The following is a 21,705-nucleotide window of genomic DNA, read 5'->3' as shown; positions in this document are numbered from 1 at the left end:
TAGACCGGCATCTAGACCGGTTTCACTTTGCAATGAAAAAGTAGCAAACTAAAATACAAAAATGTTCACCATTTTCTTTTATTTTCTTCTGAATCATAATGGTAGTGCCAAAAAGCCTGATAACAGAAAAAAAAGTAAAGAGGACGAGCAAATTTCGGCAGGTTTAAGTTAAGCTCGTCGCCGTTCGCAAGCAAAATGTCAGCAAACCAGTTACATTGAACGAATTAGAGTTTTCTTCTTTGCCATATAATAAACATCTTATTAACCGAGCTAAGTCGGTCTGTACGGGAGAATCTTGACCTTCTGCTCGGTTAATAAGAGCTAAGTATAAACACAAATACGGCCCTCAGAAGACCTCGCGAGGTCACTTTTCCTGTGGGAAAGGAACTGACTCCCTGGCCTCGGATTAAAAATCCCTAGAATACGCGTTAAATTGTGTTACATTCTCGATCAAGTCAGTTTTACAATACTGTACGTCACCCAGGAGTATAATGGGGCAAGTAACTGAATTGTCAGGACCCCAGGGGAAATGAAATACTTAGGATAACCTTCTCTCTTCCGACTGAAGTAGAACTATCCTAGTCACTATGGTAACAAGCGAGAGGGTCCAATTTATTAACTTACAACAGTTCTCGGCCTTTTTCAACGTCTACTTCAAATCACTATGCTGATAACAAAAGTAGATGTCAATAGATTTAGAGAAACTGTAGGTGTTTTCAATTGTTTGTTTGTTTGTTTATTCCGAGAGGGTGCAGAAACGGCACCCATTTGCAAAGAAACGGAGAAACAATCCCTGGTCTTCTGAACTTAATTATCATCTAGCCAGATTTATTATTGTGGGCGTAAACGTTTGAAAGATGTAGCTTACGAAATTTAAGGAAGTCACCATAAAAGCATAGTTATCTGTCACAAGTCACTTGAATTCTGAAAACCGCTTGAAGACTGAAAACCAGTATTATTCTAAGAGGTACAAGTAGAAAATTGAATAATTTCGTCTTACACTTTTATAGGTTTGAGAGAGCTGGCTAGTAAAAAGAATGTAAAAAGAAGCTCCTTACAAATGTTTCAAACCAAGACTAAAAACAAAATCAAAAATATACTAACAAACAAGCGATAAACGTTGACGGTGGGTTGTCAAAGTAAAGAAGGAATGTCTTAAAAGTGACAAACAAGCAATCAACACGACTTCTATTTACCATTCTTTAATGTCCGATTGTTTTCTAATTTAAACATTTCGTCGAGACAAAGAGTTCGGTGTTGCCTAAAAATAAAGCAGTTTCTGAGAACTGGATTGTGCGTTGACGGTGGGTTGTCAAAGTAAAGAAGGAATGTCTTAAAAGTGACAAACAAGCAATCAACACGACTTCTATTTACCATTCTTTAATGTCCGATTGTTTTCTAATTTAAACATTTCGTCGAGACAAAGAGTTCGGTGTTGCCTAAAAATAAAGCAGTTTCTGAGAACTGGATTGTGCATTGCGGTCATCTCCTTTTATACAGAAAATGTACGGGCAACGGAAAGTTCTCAGCTCCGAGTAGTATAGAAGCCTGCAGTTTCACTTCTTGTGGCCTGGATCCGCAGTTTCGTAAGCTTCGCTTGAGTCAACCTCGTTCCCAGTGCCCTATCGGCCCCTCCTCCCAAGAAGAGATAAGACCGTTGGAAAGACGTTGCGCATGAGTATACTGTATTGCGTTACCCTTGCGTCACGCAATGGTATTTTTCTTTAATTTCTCTGGGCCCGGTTCATACGCCGCACTTCTGCCGTGTTGAATTCAATTTAATTAAGGGCAACAAAAATGCGACTGTCGATTCATACGTCGCACATGTGTCGCACTTGATACAGAATTAATACAGTCTGGTCTGTCGGTCAGCGGAATATGCTTTAAACGTGAAGTATTCAATGCAATTTGGCGGACGGGGATACTAAGCGAAGAAAAGACTTTAAAGGAGAAGGTCACTCCAAACAACGTATATTTTTCGTCAACGCTAAAAAAATCTTCCACTAAGTTTGGCCACTCACTGAAGTTTCAGACTCTGAAGTGCAGGTTATTTGACTCCAAAGAAACTCAAACTTCGACATCGTTGCCGCCATTTTGAACAGTACTCAGCAGCGGGCCGCGTTTTCGTGACCTCATTCCGTCCAAGATCTAGAGATTCTGTCCATATGGCACCCTACAAGCCTGTTAACTACCACTCTGGGTTATGGCTGTCCTTGAGGCATATCATTTTGAGCCAAACGTGCTCCAAGCTCCGAAATAATAGCATTGATGGTGAAGTGGATAATCGCTTGGAAAAACTACATTTTGCTGACGTTGTGAAGGATGCAAAGTCAGTTGCAGGTGTTTCTCCCTCCCGCCAATTTCGACTCGGATGGAATGACGCCACATAAACATGCCCTGGCTACCAAGACAGTCTCAAAATGGTGGCCTCTGAAGTCGCTTCTTTCGAGACGAATTTCTTCAGGATAGCAGGCACTTCAGAGGCTAAAACTTCGATTAGTGGAAATGGTGAATGTTTACTTGCTATAGGCGAAGACGAAAAAAGTAAGCGTCTTGGAGCGACCTGCTTTAATTTTGCAAAAATTAACTTGTTAATGGAACGAGATGGAGAAGGCTGACAATGCAGCAGTATGTATCACCATATGTTCAGCAAAGACACAGGTTAGAACTCCAACTTGTCCTTGCACAGAAGTCGTCTGAGCAGATCGCATCTAGCATGTCAACAGCGTGATTATCCGGCGACTGCGCTTTAGAACTTAGAACTGTTGCACGCAATATTGTGGAAATTGATCGAGATTCTACTTCTGCAAAATTGTTTGTTATAAAGTAGGAAAGAATATCAGGGGAGAATACGCGATGTAATTCAGCCATTGTGGGCAATGTCGTGCACCCGTTTTTAACGTTTGTTTTACTGGCCTTAAAGCACACACGGTTCCACACCCAACATGTATTAGTGGCAGCTAACTTACCCAGTCAAACTTACTACAGGATTGACTATATGGCACAGTTGTACATGAAAACGTTTTTCATCTTTCCCCGACCAGTCAGTCCCCTTTTAGACAATTCTATGAAATTAATTATTACTCTTGTTGCTATTAGACTATGAGAATCATTTTATTTCTTCTGTTTCACAGATGCTTTGGAACGGAGACAGATTTTAATAGGTTAGGTAACCATTTTACGTACCGTGTGAACTTTATCGATAAACAAAATGCAAAATGAATAACATACTTGTCCTTTACCTTAAGTATAGATATCTATAGGGTGGATGTGTTTGTGGACATTAGAATCTGAACAACGAACTTTTTGCCTACTCGTGCAGACTGTCCCGATTTGTGACAGATATCTCATAAGTTAGTCTGAAAGTACTGTACGAAAATCTGTACAAGTAAAAGAATCATGTAATTTTCCACACGTAACTGATTGCATGGAAGTTTGTTCAAACAGAACAGTTGTAGCCTCCAAAATGAATCATCACATGACCTGGACTGGATGGCAACCTCCACCCATGCTCTGTCTCTCGTTATTTGTAGGTCAGTTGTTTATAACGCAAAATAAACTGTGTATTTTAAAGGTAAAGGGTATTTATGATTCGCAGAAAGATTCTGAGTATGAGAAATTTATAGTTGCTCAAATGCCTCTAAAGTGGAGTGGAGTTGTGTCGGTTTACGCAATCGACAGTCTAAATGGAAAATGTCAAGCTAAGAATTATGGAGCCAGAAGCTTTACTTGAGTAATGTAGTGTTTATTCTCTAATCATAGAGTAACAAACAACGCAAAGATTTAAAAACAACTGATAAAAAGAAATGAAAATAAAAATAAACTCGTACATAAGCAACATGCAGTAAAAATGTTGTTTTGGTTCAGCCCGCGAAAGCAAACAGGCACACGAGTATGGTCAGCAAGATCAGATAGCTTGAACCGACTCTGTTACCCATAGCAGCAAATATCTCGCAGACAGCTTCAGGCTTGTAGGGCGTGGTGATTACTGGTTTGGATGTTAGTTCACCGGCGACACCCTGAAAAACGATAACAATGATCAGCAAGAATCATTTATGATTTGTATACAGCTAAGTTCGCGTTGGAAGGGAAATCTGAGGAGGCACGGAGGTCCCATGGTAAGTGCGCTCGTCTCCGGATCGAGCGGTCCGGCGACATTGCACAGTGGCCAAGACACTTTACTCTCACAGTGCCTCTCTCCACCCAGGTGTATAAATTGGCACCAGCGAGTATAATTCTGGGGATAGCCCTGCTTTTGACAGGCATTCAGTCCAGGGGGGAGGGGAAATGATCCTACTGAGTAACTCTTGCTTATTACCTCTATTGGTTTATTAGAACGCCCAGAGCACTTTGCCACCATTTGGTCGGCTTCTTGATAAGCGTCCTTTAGCCCCGTGTTCACTGCATCAGTCCACCAGCCAGGTTTTCTTGGATCGTCACCTTGTCTATATCACGTAGAGAGAAATCACAGACCAACATGGGTTTTTTAAGGATAAATTTCTCGCTTCGCGCTAGTGACATAAAGAGAAGCTAATCGATACGAAACAATGAATTGCTGAGATATTGCTTCTCTAAACAACTAAAATTTTATTTACTGTTTGAACAGCATTCTGAAAACTTGTATTGGTTTTCTTCATTCTATTATACCAAGTACATATCGGCTTCCCTTAAGAATTCTGTATTCTCTCAATATCTATAGAAACCTTACAATAACTTGCCGGATTGACTACAAAATGTTCGGTTACAGACTCAAATGTACAGTATTTTTCTGTCCTTTAATTTATATATTTATTTTTTGGTAAAACTTTAAATGTATGAGTGAATAAGGTTTGCTGTGTTGTTGCAAACCATCGAAACCAATAAATGTTTGGACAAAGGGGCGGCCGGGATAAACGTGCGTTGTAGCCATTACTTGCGTTTTCACTGAAGCAACACTGTAAAGAAACTTACTTGTAATATTTTTTAGACCAGGCATTATAGGCCGGTTTTTCTCTCGACATACACTTTGTTACGTTGACTTTGGGATAATACAGGATAAATGAGAGGCACATCTCATCAGTTGTTGCAAGACCTCCCTTAATTGAAAACCAAAAGAAAGAAAAGATAGTCTGTGATAGACAGTTTATGGGTTTCTTCAAAACACAAAATCCCAACCGGTTCTTCAAACTTCTCTTAGAACATTTCTCCCCAGATGTGAGTGAAGCATGTGTGCTAAGCTGACCGCTAAAATCAAGTGAACGAAAATTGTTGCTTTACCTTATTTCGTCTCTCTCTCTCTCTGTTCTAGGAAAATTTTTTGAGTCGTCTCTTTAACACCCTTTTCACTACCACAATTCCGTAAAAATGGGCAATCGTTTAACAGATAGTAAGGAGAGAGTGCAGGCTGCTAGTGGCAACGAAAGGAGTTCGATACATTTCGGTATCGTTGATTTTGTTGGACGATCATCTGTAACTGTTTGTTCAAATCGTGCACAACTTTAGCTTGTGATTCTGTTGTGGCTTACCCCTCCCGTGGGGGAGACAGAGGGAGGGGCGCATGGGGTAGTACCCAAAGTGTTTTGAGGGTTTCTAGCCCGAACCTTGAAAATTGTACCCTATTTCACACCAAAATCTGAAATTTTTCATGCCCCGTTTCAGACCTTAGAGAGAAATCGATACTTCATTTCAGACCTTTAAGATTAGCACACAGCTCTAATTCAGAAACAACTTCCATTTGCGTTAATACTTGAGAGGGGCTACAAGCCTGCCAATATTGACCGGAAAAAAATAGTTTCTTTTATGCAAATACCCGCATATACTTATATAGCTCCTAAAGATGCGATTATCCACCTCGGAGGGGGGGGGGGGGGGGGGCTTACCGCTACGCCTGTTGCTCGATCTTCCGTATTATAGATACAGACATTTATCATTGTATCACCCTGCGAACGAAAAAAACAAAAATTAATACCCACGAAACAAAACAAATCAATTAGAGGACAAATGCTTAATAACTTAAGCGTTAAAATACATCATCTAGAAAAATAGAACAAACGAATAACAAGAGTAGTCAAGTTCGCTTTGCCTGAATTGTCAGCTTGTCCCATTGGCTGCAGCGAAATAGTGTTGACAGGCTTAACCTTAAAGGAGTTACACCACGGTTTGCGCATCTTAAAGAGTTTAGCCAATTTTTTTTTTTTTTTTTTTTTAAATTCGTTGTTTGTAATCTGTGTGAATCTTCTCCACCCTTAACAATCCCATTTCCATTACTTTCCATTACTTTCCATGATTACTTTGGTATTTTTCAATCTTAATATATAAACTACTATTTTCGGGGTTTTTTTCCAATTTTAATCGGTTGTTTTGTACGTGACTGAGTTATTTTTAATCGGTGCTTTATTCAAACTAGCTGAATGTACAAGTACGTAGCAGTACTGGCAGAAATTTTGTAGAAAGGAAACTTAATTCTTACCGGCTTTACGTGAACCTCGTTCCTCAGCAAGTGATATTCCTGAAAGTTGAAGTCATAATGGTCATCTCTGGCTATTTCAGGAAGCTCCACACCATCTCTAACGTGACGAAGCCAGGTTTTTCGGCCTTGGAAACGAGAAAAAGCAAATCAGATAGTTAGTTAAGTAAGTAGTGAATCTGTTCAAAATTGTTATTGTTTCTTTTCTTTTCTTTTCTTTTCTTTTCTTTTCTTTTCTTTCCTTTTCTTTTCTTTTCTTTTCTTTTCTTTTCTTTTCTTTCCTTTCCTTTTTCTTTTTTTTTTTTTTTGATGCAGTCCCTAAGTGTTTGCTTTGATCTTGGTCCTGGTAGTTCTCTGTACTTTGCTCGTCATGCAGTAGCCCATATTTCTATTGTAAGTTTATTGTTTCAACTACCTGCCAGATGCGTATGCAACAACGTAGCGAAGATATTGATCCCTCCGTTAGGTAGCTTCGTTTCTTTAAATCCCTTTGGATCAGAAAAAAAGTTAGTAAATGTTTCTATTTACTTTTACATTCAAGAAAAACCAACAGAGATTTTCTTTTTATTTAGCTTTACATGCAAACAGTTTAAGCTAACGAAAGAAAGTATACTTCTTAAACTCATTAATAATTCATCAAGTTTAAACAAAAGAAGTCATGACCGTGAAGGAGGTTTGGATACCCGGTCTTAATTAGCATAGATTTTGACGATTTTACTTCTCCTTTAACTCCTTAGTTTATTTTCCCATTGAGAAGAATTTCCTCGAGTTTCGTCAAAAATACTCCGCTGCGCGTCGAATTTTCAACTCTCTTCTCGGTGTTTGGATATTCCGATGAAACACTGTCTCTCGTGTTTGATATACTACTTCATGGCTGCCGCTTTTTGGCTTCAATAACTTCCAGGATATATCTATCTACATTTTGTTGTTTTTCACTGCGCATTATTTCATTACAGGTTTTTAGTTTTTAATACCATTTATTGTAACGTACACCACAGAATCAGTACACACTTACTTCTTATATATGTAAACTACAGTGCACTGCAAGAATTGCCCCCACTAAGAGATATCGTCTCCATATGCATTTCAAGTAAGATGATATCAGTTGCACGATTAAATGGGGATCTAGTAAGTTAAATTTTGGTTTTGTTTGTTTTTGTTGTTGTTGTTGTTGTTGTTGTTGTTTTTGCATGCAACTCAAACACTTTTTCCGATTGGAGGAGAACTTGTCACGTGTCGTGGCTCAAAACTCACTAACTCGCCGGGGCGAACGAAACTCACTAACTCCCTAGGGAAACAACAACTTGAACTTTCCACTCGCACGTGATCAGTTCGTGCACCATGAAACCGTGGCAAATTTGTTGTGCCTGCCGGCTTCAAGCAAATAATTTTTTCACAGTTTTTCCTACATTTGAGTTGGAAGGTATATAGAGGATATTACACGGTGGCGAGAAGATATGAATTTTATGTTCGAGTGGCAAGAGCAATATCTGAGATATACACCGAATGCAAATATGGCGGACCGCTCGGTTGTCGCCCGGGACGAGTCGCATGCAAGCGAGGCTAGTCAGGCTTTGATGTTTTGTTTTGACAGAAAAGTCTTGCTTCGCCGTCGATCTGGTCTGTTCTTGTTTCGCCCTCCCTATAAATTGTTGTGTTCCTGAATGCCACCAGAAGGAATTGAAATTTTCCACAGCAGAGATAGTTTGTTTTTTTTTTTCGTTTCCGCAATCGCCTCTTAGGGAAAACAGACGAAGGAAAGTAGTTCACGATCGCCGAGGCCTGTTAAAGTTTGTTCGTTCAGGCTGGAAGATCTTAGAAAATGTGTAAGGGACCGCATTTAGCTCCAAGTCGTTCTCATTTGGCTCAAAGCATTCACTAGATACAACGATGGGGGCAGTTGAAGTTCATTCGCTTGGTTATTACACCGTAGTATTTGTTTCGTCCGATTCCGTGCGAGTGGACGCGAAGTCAACTTCTTCCTTTGAGAGAGAGGATGTTTTTCAAGAGGAGCTTTTCTTTACTTTGGGGAAGGTACTGGCCATGTAAATCGTGTTGGAACACCACCACACACCACATAAGCTCGTCATTTATACGATTTTTCCAAGATCTTCTAATGTAAAATGTAGCGAACAAACTTTAGTTCCTGCGGCGATCGTGAACTCCTTTCCTTCGTCTCAACGAATTGGATTAATCCACTATTTTCCCTAAGCTTAAGAGGCGAACGGTGGAAAATTTATATCCCTTCTTGTGGCGTTCAGAAACACAGCAGCTCGTAGCCACAGCTAAATAAAACAGACCAGATCGACGACGAAGCAAGACTTTTCTGGGGAAGCATTGTCAAAACAAAACATTAAAGCCTGACTAGCCTCGCTTTCATGCGACTCGTCCCGGGCGCCGACCGAGTGGTCCGCCATATTTGCATTCGATGTATTGTTCTTGCCACGAGAACATAAAATTCATATCTTCGAGCTAACGTGTAATGTTCTTATTATTATATAGACATACTGATGACGGCGTTTTTGACGATTTTCCAAAGATTTCCGACCAATTTCGAAAGATTTCCGAAGATTCTCCAAAACTTGTCCGAAGGTCACACAAACGTTGCCGAACATTTTCCGAAAATTTTCGAAGATTACCGAATATTGCCGAGGTCTTTCGAGGAAGACCCGGAGATGTTTCGATGATACATCAACGAATTTAAGTACAATTTAAGAGAAAAACTTGGTATCAGTGAAATCATCGATATCTTCACTAGTGAGGATATGGCAAATGCGCCACGCGAGTCCCGGATGTGGTGTATTTTCCGGTAAAACACTCGTGTCTATATAATAAAACAAAACACTTAATGGCTGCCCCTCTCGGCAAACAGTGACTCTTGTTTCCCCTCTACCTTAATATTGACATTCAACAAAGAGGGTCTCAGGGAAACAAAACTCACTCTCTCACTTGAGGTCAGTCATTAGGTGATTATTACTGTCACGTAATTTGCGCTGTTAGGTAAGTACCGTACGCGGGCAGAAAAAGAAAGGAAGTGTGGTCTTCCACAAGTTTATCTTCAAAACAAGTAGACCAGGTCACCACGAGCTTTTCTGACGTTAGTTGGAAAGAAAACAAACTCTAATAAAGGATTTTTTGGGCGCGAAATTCCATGAGGGAAACGTGTTTGTATGAAGTGATAAAAACTCTCAATCTTCTTTAGCACGTTTGGGCAATCGTTGCAAATCATCAACGTCCTTTAGAAGTGCCCAAAAACAGAAAGAGGCATTTCACAACGCCTATCTCCTCGGTTATTTTCATTAGTCGAAATCCATCGCCCGTACCTTCGTTGAACAGTCCTTAGGACAGAAGCCATTGGTTTGCCAGTCTCTCTGTCTTGGCGGGATAAGCATGGCATTGTCAACACTTGCCCCGACTTCAAGAACCCCTGCGTCGTATTCCCTCAATTGTTTGGTGTGGTAAATTCTCAAACCAGAACTGTCAATCAGTCCTAAATGACAAAGGTACACATGTTATCAATGGTTTACATACATACATACATACATACATACATACATACATACATACATACATACATACATACATACATACATACATACATGCAAGCATGCATGCATACATACATACATACAGCTTTATTTGATAATGCAGGTTTACAGAAATTGGCAAGACCTAAGGCCTGATGCAGACCTGCCTGACTACAACTTGAACCAAGGAATACCAGTAGTTCATGTAGTGTGATCGTCAGCAACAACAGTTCTTTTCAGAACCGACCCTCATCTAGACAATCACAACAGAGAGGAGCTAAGGTACCCATATGAGGCAGTAACATGTAAAAGAGACTTGTCATCAGAGCCTTATTCAGGGTAGTCTATCACTACCAGAAAAACAAAACTATCTAATAAGTAAGAGGAACGAAGACATTCGGGAACCAAACAAAGTGTCCGCGTAGCGAATGACAGAAATTCATTAAGGTCCAAATTTTAATAGAATCATTCTAAAAACAGGACCCTAGCCAGACAATAAAATGACTGAGGCAATTTCCATGTCCATAGTTAAATTCCTGTCCTATGTACTTAGGGGTTTTTAATGACTATAAATAACAAAAACGAAAAGAAATGACTGAGACAATTGCCCTGGTTTGTTTCTTTCTATCCACGACCCTGTAAAGAAAAAACAATAATGATTAGCGCAATCTGCAACAGGGTACCTTCCTTCTCCTCAGGATTGTCGTAATGTATCTCCAATATCACAACCTTTGGACTGTCAGCCCTTCCGAGTGGAAACCCAGCGTTCTCAGGATAATAGAATTCCTTGTACAAGAAGAGAAACAATTTCCTACATTAACAAGGGATATGCCGAAATAATACGAACTTAAGATTCGACGTCTACCGAATACGACTACGTTCAATTAAAAGAACAAATGTTCAGATGTTGTTGTTCATAGTGGTCAGTGCACTTAGCTACAACTAGCTAGTTTACAGGCATGTCACTTAAATCGGGAGAAAGAAATATAAAAAGGCTTAGTGCTACTAGTTCGAAGGTCCTCACAGCTCTTGAGTTTTGTCAGTAAGTCTCATTCTGGGTGGGATACTTATGCATATTTTGTTACAATTACCACAGGGCAAGTGATACCGTTCCCTTCTAGGTACTCATTGATGGTCAGGTCTCCTACCAATGTACCAGGGTTCGAATGCTGGGCCTGGAGACACGTTTAATTGTCAACTGTTGGTTTTTCGTCCTTGCTCCGAGTTTCCGCCTTTCTCAAAACCGAATACTCCAAATGCAAATTCAATCTTGCACGTGTCGCCGATTAGTACGGCCTTGTAGTCTAGCCAGAAGCCTGGCAAACTGATTAACATCTTCATTTTATTTCACTTCTTTTGCTATTTTCACTTAAAAAGAGAACCAAGCTTTACTTACTTTTCCACCAATGGCCCAAGCGGCTATAGATGATCCTCCTGTACAGTCTTCGACCGCTGGAGGCATATTACGAGTATAACAGCGACCGGTATAATTCAGATGGTGATCTGGGAAAGTATCGCTGCACTCGTACAACAACATGTGATGGACCACGCCTTCATGACCTGCTTGAATGACCGGCTCAACCTAAGTTTGAATCAGAAGCACAAACGGTAATTTTGTTGTCAGTAAGTTGGGTTTATTGAAACTTTTTTCCATCCATGAGGTGAATTGTGCCGCTGGTGGCTGAACTTTTAGAAATCGCTACTTCACAAATGTTGCTATAAAATCCAGATTGGTCTTGGCAACCCCATAAGGCTTTTACCAAGCTTTTGAAAAGACGATTTACTCGAAGATATTGATACTTTCAATGGCTGTTCATTAATCCTCTGCGAATATTTTGATATGTCAATTGTGTGTCCACGATTTTTGACGACGCCATGGCAACCTAAGCTCTAGGTAGGTTTGGCCAAAAATCATCTTTTTTGAGATTATTCTCTATTTTTCCAGTTTTCTTCATCAAATTGCAGACATTCTTGAATGTTTACATTCCGTAAGCATATTGGCTTGATTTTCTATTAATTTCCGTTATTTCTTGACTTTTTAACAACATAGTGAAATTTAAGATGGCTGATCCAGGATGGCGGATCAAGTGACGTTATTTTACGCCATATGACGTCAGGGCTATCTACTCAATGTAAATTTATCTTACTGTGCCTTAACTAGCTATACTCCTTAAAATGAAAAATGAATTGTCCTCTGAAATTGTCCAGGAGAGTTTCCACTGACGTTTTCCTTAGACATACGTGATCCACTTTCGACGTACCTACTCTGGACGGAAAAATCACCTACCCCACCTTAATAACATACCAACCGACCGACTTACCTACCTACCTATCTACCGACGCCAACCGAATCTATCTACCTACGTACCTACATGTACCTACAGACCGACCGACCGACCTACCGACCTACCGACAGACTGACCGACCGACCCACCGACTGACTAACTTACCTAACTACTTACCTACCGACCGACTTACCGCCCAACAATTACTCAACCTCGCTTGTCACCAACCAATGTTGGTGTTCTATTTTAAATAATCCGTTTTTTTTTTTTTTTTTTTTTTCAAGTAGTTGAAACGAAATATTCCTACCTTAATCATATGGTGGGTTTCGTTAAATTTTGGCATCTCAAATACGGCACACAGGTAGTTGGTTCGTCCCTTTGGAATGGCCATCTGGAAAATAAACATAAAAAGAAGGCCTCTTTAAGTAGAGCTAACTAGTTATATACGTAAGAATATTCAAATGGAGTAGTTTTATTATTATCTGCACTTTTGGAAGTGTTAAGGGCTTAACCTTAATCCTACTCAGACCGGGTGGGGTAAAGTCTGAAGCCCTCACAAACTATGGAGGCCTTTTACTTTAAAAGTCTCCAGGGTAAAGAATGAATCTGGAAATAACTGAATTAATAAGTTAATCATTAATCAGGAATCGTAATGTATTTGTTTTCCAATTTCCAATTTTCTCGTTTTTTTAACAGAGAATATTTTAACTCTCGTATTTTTATTTCTTAGTTGGATTTTAGTTTTATCGGTTTCGACTATTTTGATTTTTATAAAAGTTTTTTAAAGATCATATGATCCAAGTTAGTTGAGCCAAGACGGTGGCTGTTCAGAAATGATGGCGTCGTTTCAACATCATATGATGTCGTCATTCCATGTTATTAGAAATTATTAAATTCTCAGCCTCGGATAATGCAATTCTAGCTTTCTGATTGGTTCACTGGATCTCGGTTACCAGCCATTATACCTGCGTTTGACCTTATATGGAAATGAAAGCGGCAAATGTCGCTCGGCATGAGCTTTTTCGCGTGAAGCAAAGTTTCGTCGACAAAAAAAATGGATGGAAAAAAGCACATTCGGTGAGCTATCTACACAGCAAATACAGGAAATTATGGACAATGCCGACCCAGTAACAACAAAAAAGCCACAAAGCTCGAGATAAGATTATTTAACGGTACGTATACGTTAAGTTTCCCTTAAAGTTGCAAAATTAAAATATGACCGGCGAGATTTTACGCATTCATGAAGATTATGTAACAAAAACAAATTTTACCTGAACAGAATGGCTTGCTAGTCCTGGTGGCACCAAATTTTCGAAACCGATATAAGAAATGTCAAAAGAAGAACTGAATGTTCAGTTGAAGTGTTTTTACTCGTCTGCGAGGAAGAAAGATGACACGTATTGCAAAAGTTCATTGATTAAATCCATTAAAGCCGCCGGTTGATCATTTCCTTCGCTCGCCGCCGCACAACAAACCGTTTTCCATTATCTCTGGCTAGGCAAATAAATTATTAGAGCATATGCATTTGTAAAAGGCCGCAGGAAAACAGGCATAATTGCCGGCGTAGTCCATAAGAAACCAGTTTCCAATGAGCAGATGAGGAAACTGTTCGACTAAGCAAGCTCGGATCGGCCGAGAGCAAGAATCCCGCACAGCTACAGAGGACGACCTAGTTTTATCTCAGTCTCTTTTTTGGCCGACGACGACGACGACGACGAGAGAATCAACGACAGCTAGCGCCAACAATTCTGTCCTTGCGAAAAACACCTCAAGGAGTTGAGTGTTTTGAGCTGAACCGAAGTAAGCCCGGTTCTTTACCAGCCACGAAAAACCACCAGGGTGGCCTCGGAGATTCTGAAGATGAATCTGACGCTAAGATAGTTTCTGTCCTTGACTCTAAAACTGACCAACAATGAGCTCCTCACATACAGCTAGAAATGTCAAGGCTTTCAAAGCAAGGGAATTCTGAGAGAGATCTTGTCGAGAATAATTTTGGCACAACGTCTGTGTCACATGGCGATCAAAGTTTTCCGCAGCATTATTACGATGGCAATGTGCAAGTGCACAATTATTTGGCTCTTCTCCATGACTCGAACTCGAACGCTTTTCAAACTTTCTGGCCAAGGTTATATCTCCTTCATTTGATAGACGTTTCTTGAATTCTACTTGATTGCAATTTCATTCAGCAAATTCGTTTGCTTCGCTCTCAAATTTTTCATTCAACTAATTTTACAAACGGCGCGCATGTCATGTGATTTCCCACTTGTTGTTGTTTTTGTCACATCGACTTCCGGTCGTTTTGTAAAATTAAAACCCAATAAAATTAAGCTATATTTCCATGAGTACAAACGCACCGAATTTAATAAAACAATTATTCCATTCGCGCTTGTTGGATATGAGATTGGTTATAGCCAACTCGGCCCTACGGGCCTCGTTGGCTATTTACCATCTCATATCCAACGCGCGCTCATGGAATAATTGTTAAATATTCCAAGTTTCATTGCCACAACTTAAATGATGTAAGAGATAGAAGTTGAGGGCCTCAAAAGCTCACCACCCACTCACCCCACCCCACAACGCTCCCCTCTCCCATCTTCAAAAACCGTGCGGTCTGAATAGGTGATATGTCAATCTAGTCAACTTTAAGGGCCTTTCTCTGTCGTCGGTGGAGTTTCCGCGATAGCAGGATTATCTTTTCACCGGAACCGTGTTTTAATGACCGTTAGTCTTGCCTTCCCTAAAACTGGCCCTGCTTGTTTCGAGTAAGCGAGTCTCGACTTGTCGTAGGAAGGCGAGTCAAACAAAACAGCAACAACAACAACAACAACAACAACAACAACGACGACAACAACAAAAGTAAAAAAACAGTGTTTTTTTTTTTTTTTGGTTTTTGGTTTTGTTTTCGTCTTTTGACAAAATATAGACGTAGTAGTTGGTTGCATAGCCTTGAGATTATTTTATTTTCAACTGCCATGAGCCTTTATGGAACGTTCTCAAAGATATTGAAAGATAGTGATGCTGCAAGCTGTTTCTACCTAGATTTCGAATTCACTTCAATAGGTGGAAGGTACCAAAAGTTTCGAACCACTTCTCCTTCGGAGGAAACAAAACGAAAAGCAAAAGGTATGCACGATAACACGAATTATTTTACTATTCTTACCTTGTCGTGCAGTATTTCGAATGTTTCAGTGTCAGATGGTAAGGTTGGCATTTTTTCAAGACTGTTCAGTAGTAAGAGGCTTCTCGATCCCATGTTTTTGAGATTGTGACCTGGAATGCTATTTTCCGAGGAAGGATCGTCTGGATGATAAGCATAAATAACTTTGGTTGTTCCTGCCTGGAAAAATAAAGGAAGCGTTTATTTTACTTATTACTGTTATAAGAAACATTGTGTAGGTTTTAACTAATTTATTTTTTCTTATATATAGTAATGTAGGCGCATCGAGTTTTCTAAATGCACCCAAAAAACTTTATTATTATTATTATTATTATTATTATTATTATTATTGTCATTGTCATTGTCATTGTCATTGTCGCTGTCATTGTCATTGTCATTATTATTATTATTATTATTATTATTATCAAACATAATGTGAAGACATGAATGATCATCACAGTTATGTACGTCACGTTTTGCTCATCTTGAAAAGCTTAGCCTGTTTTTTTTTTTTTTTTTTTTGCAATCCGTTGCAATCTGCTCCATCCTTAATCATCCTTGTTACTTTATGGTTAACTATCATCTCTTGGGTGTATTTCCATGTTGATGTACTACTATTCTAGGGGTTTGGTCAATTCAAGGTAATTCTGCACGCGGCAAATATAACTTGAAATGCCGGGACTCTGCTCCCGTAAGTAGCTATGAAAATGAGGCGATCTGCCTTTTCGTCCCACCAAAGCGTGGTCACTGTTACGCATGAGCTGAATATATTTACAGCACAAACACATTTAGACGGCATTACTCATGATAAGACCACTATTTGTACTAGGCAGTTCAGTTTGCTGATCACGTGGTGGGCTCTCGGGCAATGAAAAAGAAGAAAACGAATACATCAAATAAAAAATAATTTGAATTGTCGCATGTACAGTATAATTCACAGTTGCATACAATAACAGACCGGCCAAAAAAATAAACAAATAAATAAAAGATAAAAAGGAAAATAGTAAGAAGAGTAATTTTTATACTAAATAAAAAAAAAAAAGAACAGCTACCGTAAATAGGCTCAGGGATAATGAGTCACTTGGACTGGAAAACAGTTGTCTTGTAAGGAACCATAAAGCTAGCTGGAATTATTTTGTTGATGGTCATGCAACATGGCGGCGATGACGTCATTTGCAATCGATCTAATAGCAGGTGACTTATTTACCTCAATTTTGTTGTCTTCTGAATCGCAAGTGTCAAACTTTCTTGAAAACTTCATTGTGGTTTTGCCGCTGTCCTCCGTCAGGGAAATCAAGTGATAGTTTTGCTGGGAATCAACCGCTGGCATCACGTAACCATCGGCATGTCGATCCTACAGTACAGAAAGGTAAATTAGAAATATGTATTTAACACAAGACCCAATAATTTTTTGAAAAGATTTTTTACAACGCTTAAAGGATACATTTAAAAGAATAATAGTAATAAAAAAAATAAGAAATCAAACGTTTTCGACGTTATGTCATTTCTTGCCCTGAAGATGACATAACGTCTAAAAATTGGTGAGTGGGTGTTTTTGGTTTGTAAAAATTAATTGTAATTCTATGAATATTACATCACTTCTGAAACTGTTATCTATATTCATAAATCTGCTGTTAAGCGTTCTAAAACCTGATTGACAGTTGGCTAAAAGCCCGGGGTGGGAGAGGGTTGGGGCGGAAGTACTCTCTACACGAAGTTAATGGAGTTAAAGAAAAGCTCAAATTTTCTCGAAAACTTTCTTTTTCGCCATAGATCTGGTCTAATTGACCATTCTTAGTCTCTAACGAGCAAAATTTGGTTCGATGAAGGATTTCATACATTTTTGGTTAACAATGAGAAATTCAATAGATTCAGTTACGACATTTTATTATGTCGTCATATTGTGTCCAGCTGACGAAAATATCTGATGGCTACGCTTTCGATCAGGGACTAACATTTCGCTTACTTGAAGTATTTTTCCCAATAAAAATGACACCCTGTTCAAGGGAATAACAAAAACTAAGAACGGAGTAATTGGGTCAGCTTTATTTCGTGTCTGTAACATTGGGCATAAATTTTCATTTCCGTTTAGCCAGGCGTCGACGCAGTGGAATATTATTAGATACAATTTAGGTACCCTATCTAAGGATCACACCGGGGAACACAATGCCAACAGGGGGCAAAATTAAATGATACCCTATTTAAGGATCGGGAACCTCAAAAACCGCGGCACATACATATATAGCCAGTATGTAGGAGTACCCGGGAGGAGTACCTCCCCCGGGACTGAAAGATCGCAAATTATTCTTTCGAACACCCTACCGACAGCAATGAATAATCGAGATTAAGGGTCTTTGTCTTTTAGCGGACGTAATGGTGAGGGAATGGAACTGATCTTATGTGTACTATCCGTGAAATAATTTTGATTCGACCTACTGGAAAGAAAAGTCACAGCAGAGGTTCCATGCAGCCTTATCGCACTGACAAGGTCCGACGATTACAGACAATCAAGTACCCTTGGGAAGACTTGGGTCAATGAAGCAGTTCATTGGTTAATGTTAAAAAAAATATACACATATTGGTCGTCTTTCCAGCGAATATCGGCCTCGTGCATCCGTCGCAATAGTTATATTGACCGCGTATCGGTCAGGGGTTCATGGTGCCGTCAATTGCCATTATTTCACACATGTAGTGTTCTTCTTCATTGTTCTTTTAAAACAAAAACATTTTATGCGTGACTGCGCTAGTGTTATGCAGATTATAGCTGATAATGGTCACGTTTCACTCTCTGGCCCGATGATCGCCTGTTCTGCAGGCTATTAGATCTGGACAGATCAACTTAGTCAACTCAAGTTTCATAAGGATCCCTTGCATACTCATGAAAATACGACTAACACGCATTCCCAAGCAACACGCCCGAGCAACACGCACCCACAAAGACGACCAAAGGGGTTATCAGTAGAAATTTGCATTCAGTTGTTCAGTTTTTTAAGGTCAACTATTAATGTGGACATTTTTAGCACATGGCGCGCTAATTAACTTATTGAGGAGGGCACTGGGATTTTCGGTTTTGCAGTTTTGGCTATTTTTTAGATCGTTTTTTCGGTTTTTGTGCCAAAAGATTTCGGTTTTTCGGTTTTGGTGTTTATTGCGGTTTGCGGATTTTTCGTTTCTTAGCATCTGGTTTTCGGTTTTCGTAAAAAATACTAGCAGTTTTACGGTTTTGGTATCCGATGTGGTTTTTGGTTTTTCCTATTTTGCCTTATTTGGGTCCCTGTTTCTCTTCGATTTGAGCGGCAATTTATATCATACTATATGATTGACCTCGAATAGCCGAGAAACGCCAAAGCAAACTAAATGTCACGGTAGGTGATCACGCGTCTCGAATGACGCCCGAGACTTTGACCTCGTAGACCAAGGCGATCATTCGGTCAGTTCCCAACGTGCCTCCTGCGCCTGCAACGGAAAAAGCCATTGTGGATTGTGTTGCGTTTTTTTATGAGGAGGCGAAAGGCGGATTTTTTTGCGGTTTCAGATGATTTTTTTTCTTCGGTTTCGCGGTTTCTATTATACCCCAATACCCCCCTCCTTTAGTCCTTATTGTAGAGAGATAATTATAGACATAAACTTACCGTAAAACAATGGGTCTCACCTGGGTCTTCTTACCGCTTGATTTATCACGTCGAGTTTACTAAATATGCGTATAGTTTCATAAAACTCCCTGTCAAACTCTTGAAAATACGGGACGCGAAACTTGCAATATTTTTATGGCCCTCGGCTTGGCATACCTTGCTTTTCAAGGGTTCTTGTTTTGTTCTCGTAAAATTACGTAATTTAGTGTAAAACGCAAACTGTGGACTGCTCACTGCAGACCGGGAGAAAAATGCAGACTGAGAGTAAATGAAGACTGCAAACTGCAAATTTTTAACCGTTTCGTGCTTTACCATTTTCATTCTTGAGATCCAAACCGGTAGACAGGCTAAAGGGTAAACAGGCTAACCGAAGTGCTGTTCATTCTAACTGAAGGGCACATTTTTACTGCAATTACCCTGAATAACCTCTATTTACAGTTAGCACTCAATAATAACACGATATGTACTTGAAGTATTTGAAGTCTGTAATCTGCAGTCTACATTTTACCCTCAGCCTGCAGTCTGCAGTTGACTGCTTACGTGATAGTTTCTCATGATAATGTCAGCTGTAAGATTGTTGTTAGAAGCCGGTCCAAGTTTAATACCGGAGACTATGCAACATTGGAGTGAGAAAAGCATTTTACACCAAATTAACATATTGAATTGAACGGGCAATGTTTCTAATCGATGGAGCCGTCGAGTTTTCGTTTGTCGCCAGGCTCGGCGGCATGAAGAAAGTATCCTTAGGGGGCCGGTGAGAATCATAATGCTTGTGGGCGACAAACGTTATCGTCAGATAGTCCTCAGAGGTACTCTAGGTGCAGATATCTACTCAGCACCATGAAATAAGAAATATTGATGCCTAGCGATGGTTAGCAAATCAAGTCAACGAAGAGGAATATTCGCAAGTTTTGCCCGGGGAGTGGGGTAGTCCATTATATGGGCTTTAAATAGGTATGTGCAACCCTAAAGAGTATGGTTAGCTCTGCATGACCCAAAACCGAAATGGGTAATCGATTTTTCGTTCAGATCTGAAAAAAGGTGTGGGAAATCACAGATTTTGGTCCGAAATAGGATACAGATTTCAAGGTTCGGGTCATACCCTCCCAACAAAAAGCTTCGAGGAGTAACCCCCCGGTCGCGGCCCCGGAGAGTTTTGACACTGCGTGATGCCTGATATCTGACACTGCAGAATGCGTCAATTAATCATTACGAAACAAATTCGGAGCAAAGCGGGCTTATCCTATGCAATTAATGCGCTGTAATAAACAGACATTCTAAAGGCTGATAATCGTAATCTTTTATGCCTTGCTCCAACAACTTGAAGCTTTGCGAATGAAACAGCTTCACCTTGTTCTACGTGAGAATCATTTACTCACCTTGAAGTAAGCTTTTCCATCTTTCACCCAGCCGATCACAATATCAGCTTCTTTCATCTTGCCTTGCCCGCTGGAGATTCCAAACCCGATCCATCCAGTCGTTTTGGCTTCCACAGTGAAGTTAATTTCTTTGTTTTCAGTGCTGACATTCCAGTAAAGCTTCACATTCTGATCTTCATCCAGAGTAGCGAAAAAGGAATGCTCTACAGCGAGGTCAGCTGAGGCTTGCAGCGCAGCGAAATGCAGCAGGAAGAGGCACAGAGGAACAATCATAGTGCTCCGTGTCAACAAATTGGAGCGAAATTGTAGCTTGCCTGTTATGGGCGGAATCTATGATGACATTGCAAAAAGAGAAAATTACCATATTGCGATAATACATTTTAATTATCATGATAATTATAGTATGACGCGCGTTCAGTTACATAACTACCGGGTTGGGGGGGGGGGATACTCCCCAATGCTTTTGGTTGGGGTGTGCGGCAAGAACCTTGGAATCTGTACGTACCCTACTTCAGACCAAAATTTGTGATTTTCCATACCCTATTTCAGACTTGAGCCAAAATTCGATACCCCATTTCAGACCTTTAAACCTAATACACGGCTCTATTATATGACCTCAACTAACCAGAAATGGCTCCCATTTGCGTAAACTTTAAGAAGGGCTACAAATGTGCCAATATATGAGGCGGAAAATACTCCCTTGTAAACAAAATGCCCAATGCCATGCCATAGTGATAACATACCCTATTTTAGACCAAAATGTTCAATAACTATATCCTTTTTCAGACTCAAAATTCATACTAAACTACCAGTAGTCCCTCTTTCGCTTAGTCCGTCGTGCATGACGCGAAAGAAAACCGCGAGAAAAAAAAAAATAGCCGCGCGAAATCCTCGCATACCCCTTAGAGCCGCACATACCTATTTAGCCGATATAAGAGAGTACCCTCCCCCCGGGCATAAGCGTGAGGCTACGGCTATATTTAGCTACCGAAAGGATCCCAGTATAAAATCTGAAAGACAGGCAACCAACGGTCATCGAGGCTTGCAGAATTATATGCCATGCAGTGCATACAGAAGCGATCGGCGAGTGTCAGCATTTAGATAACAATGCGCTGTTTTAAAGCTAACCACAAACGATATACCTGAATTTAAAGGTTCTAACATAACCTATCTGATTAAATGTTTCGCTGCAATTTATCTATTTGTGAGAAAACAGCGGCGTAGAAACCCAACACGACCCAACGTTGTTTCCAGCGAATTTCTCGGGCATCGAATTCGGC

At 39.9% G+C, this 21,705-nt stretch overlaps 1 protein-coding gene across 1 annotated transcript; it reads right to left on the bottom strand.

Moving 5' to 3' along the window:
* Positions 1-3,724: 3,724 nt before the first annotated feature.
* LOC110053175 (DBH-like monooxygenase protein 1) lies at positions 3,725-20,791 on the bottom strand. Its single transcript, XM_089280844.1, has 13 exons — positions 20,426-20,791; positions 16,622-16,768; positions 15,418-15,594; positions 12,565-12,648; positions 11,369-11,554; positions 10,656-10,758; positions 9,769-9,935; positions 6,861-6,933; positions 6,449-6,573; positions 5,859-5,918; positions 4,951-5,075; positions 4,319-4,445; positions 3,725-4,019 (listed from the first exon to the last, which is right to left on the bottom strand). The coding sequence occupies exons 1-13, from the start codon at positions 20,696-20,698 to the stop codon at positions 3,864-3,866; spliced, it is 1,803 nt and encodes a 600-aa protein (XP_089136970.1). The 5' UTR covers positions 20,699-20,791; the 3' UTR covers positions 3,725-3,863.
* Between the last annotated feature and the right edge of the window lie 914 nt (positions 20,792-21,705).

This window comes from Orbicella faveolata, unplaced genomic scaffold (assembly GCF_042242905.1).
Source record: "Orbicella faveolata isolate gen_17 unplaced genomic scaffold, um_ofav_v1 contig_48, whole genome shotgun sequence".
NCBI lineage: Eukaryota > Metazoa > Cnidaria > Anthozoa > Scleractinia > Merulinidae > Orbicella > Orbicella faveolata.
The sequence above is the reverse complement of the archived record's forward strand: the minus strand, read 5'-3'. Positions and strand labels throughout refer to the sequence as shown.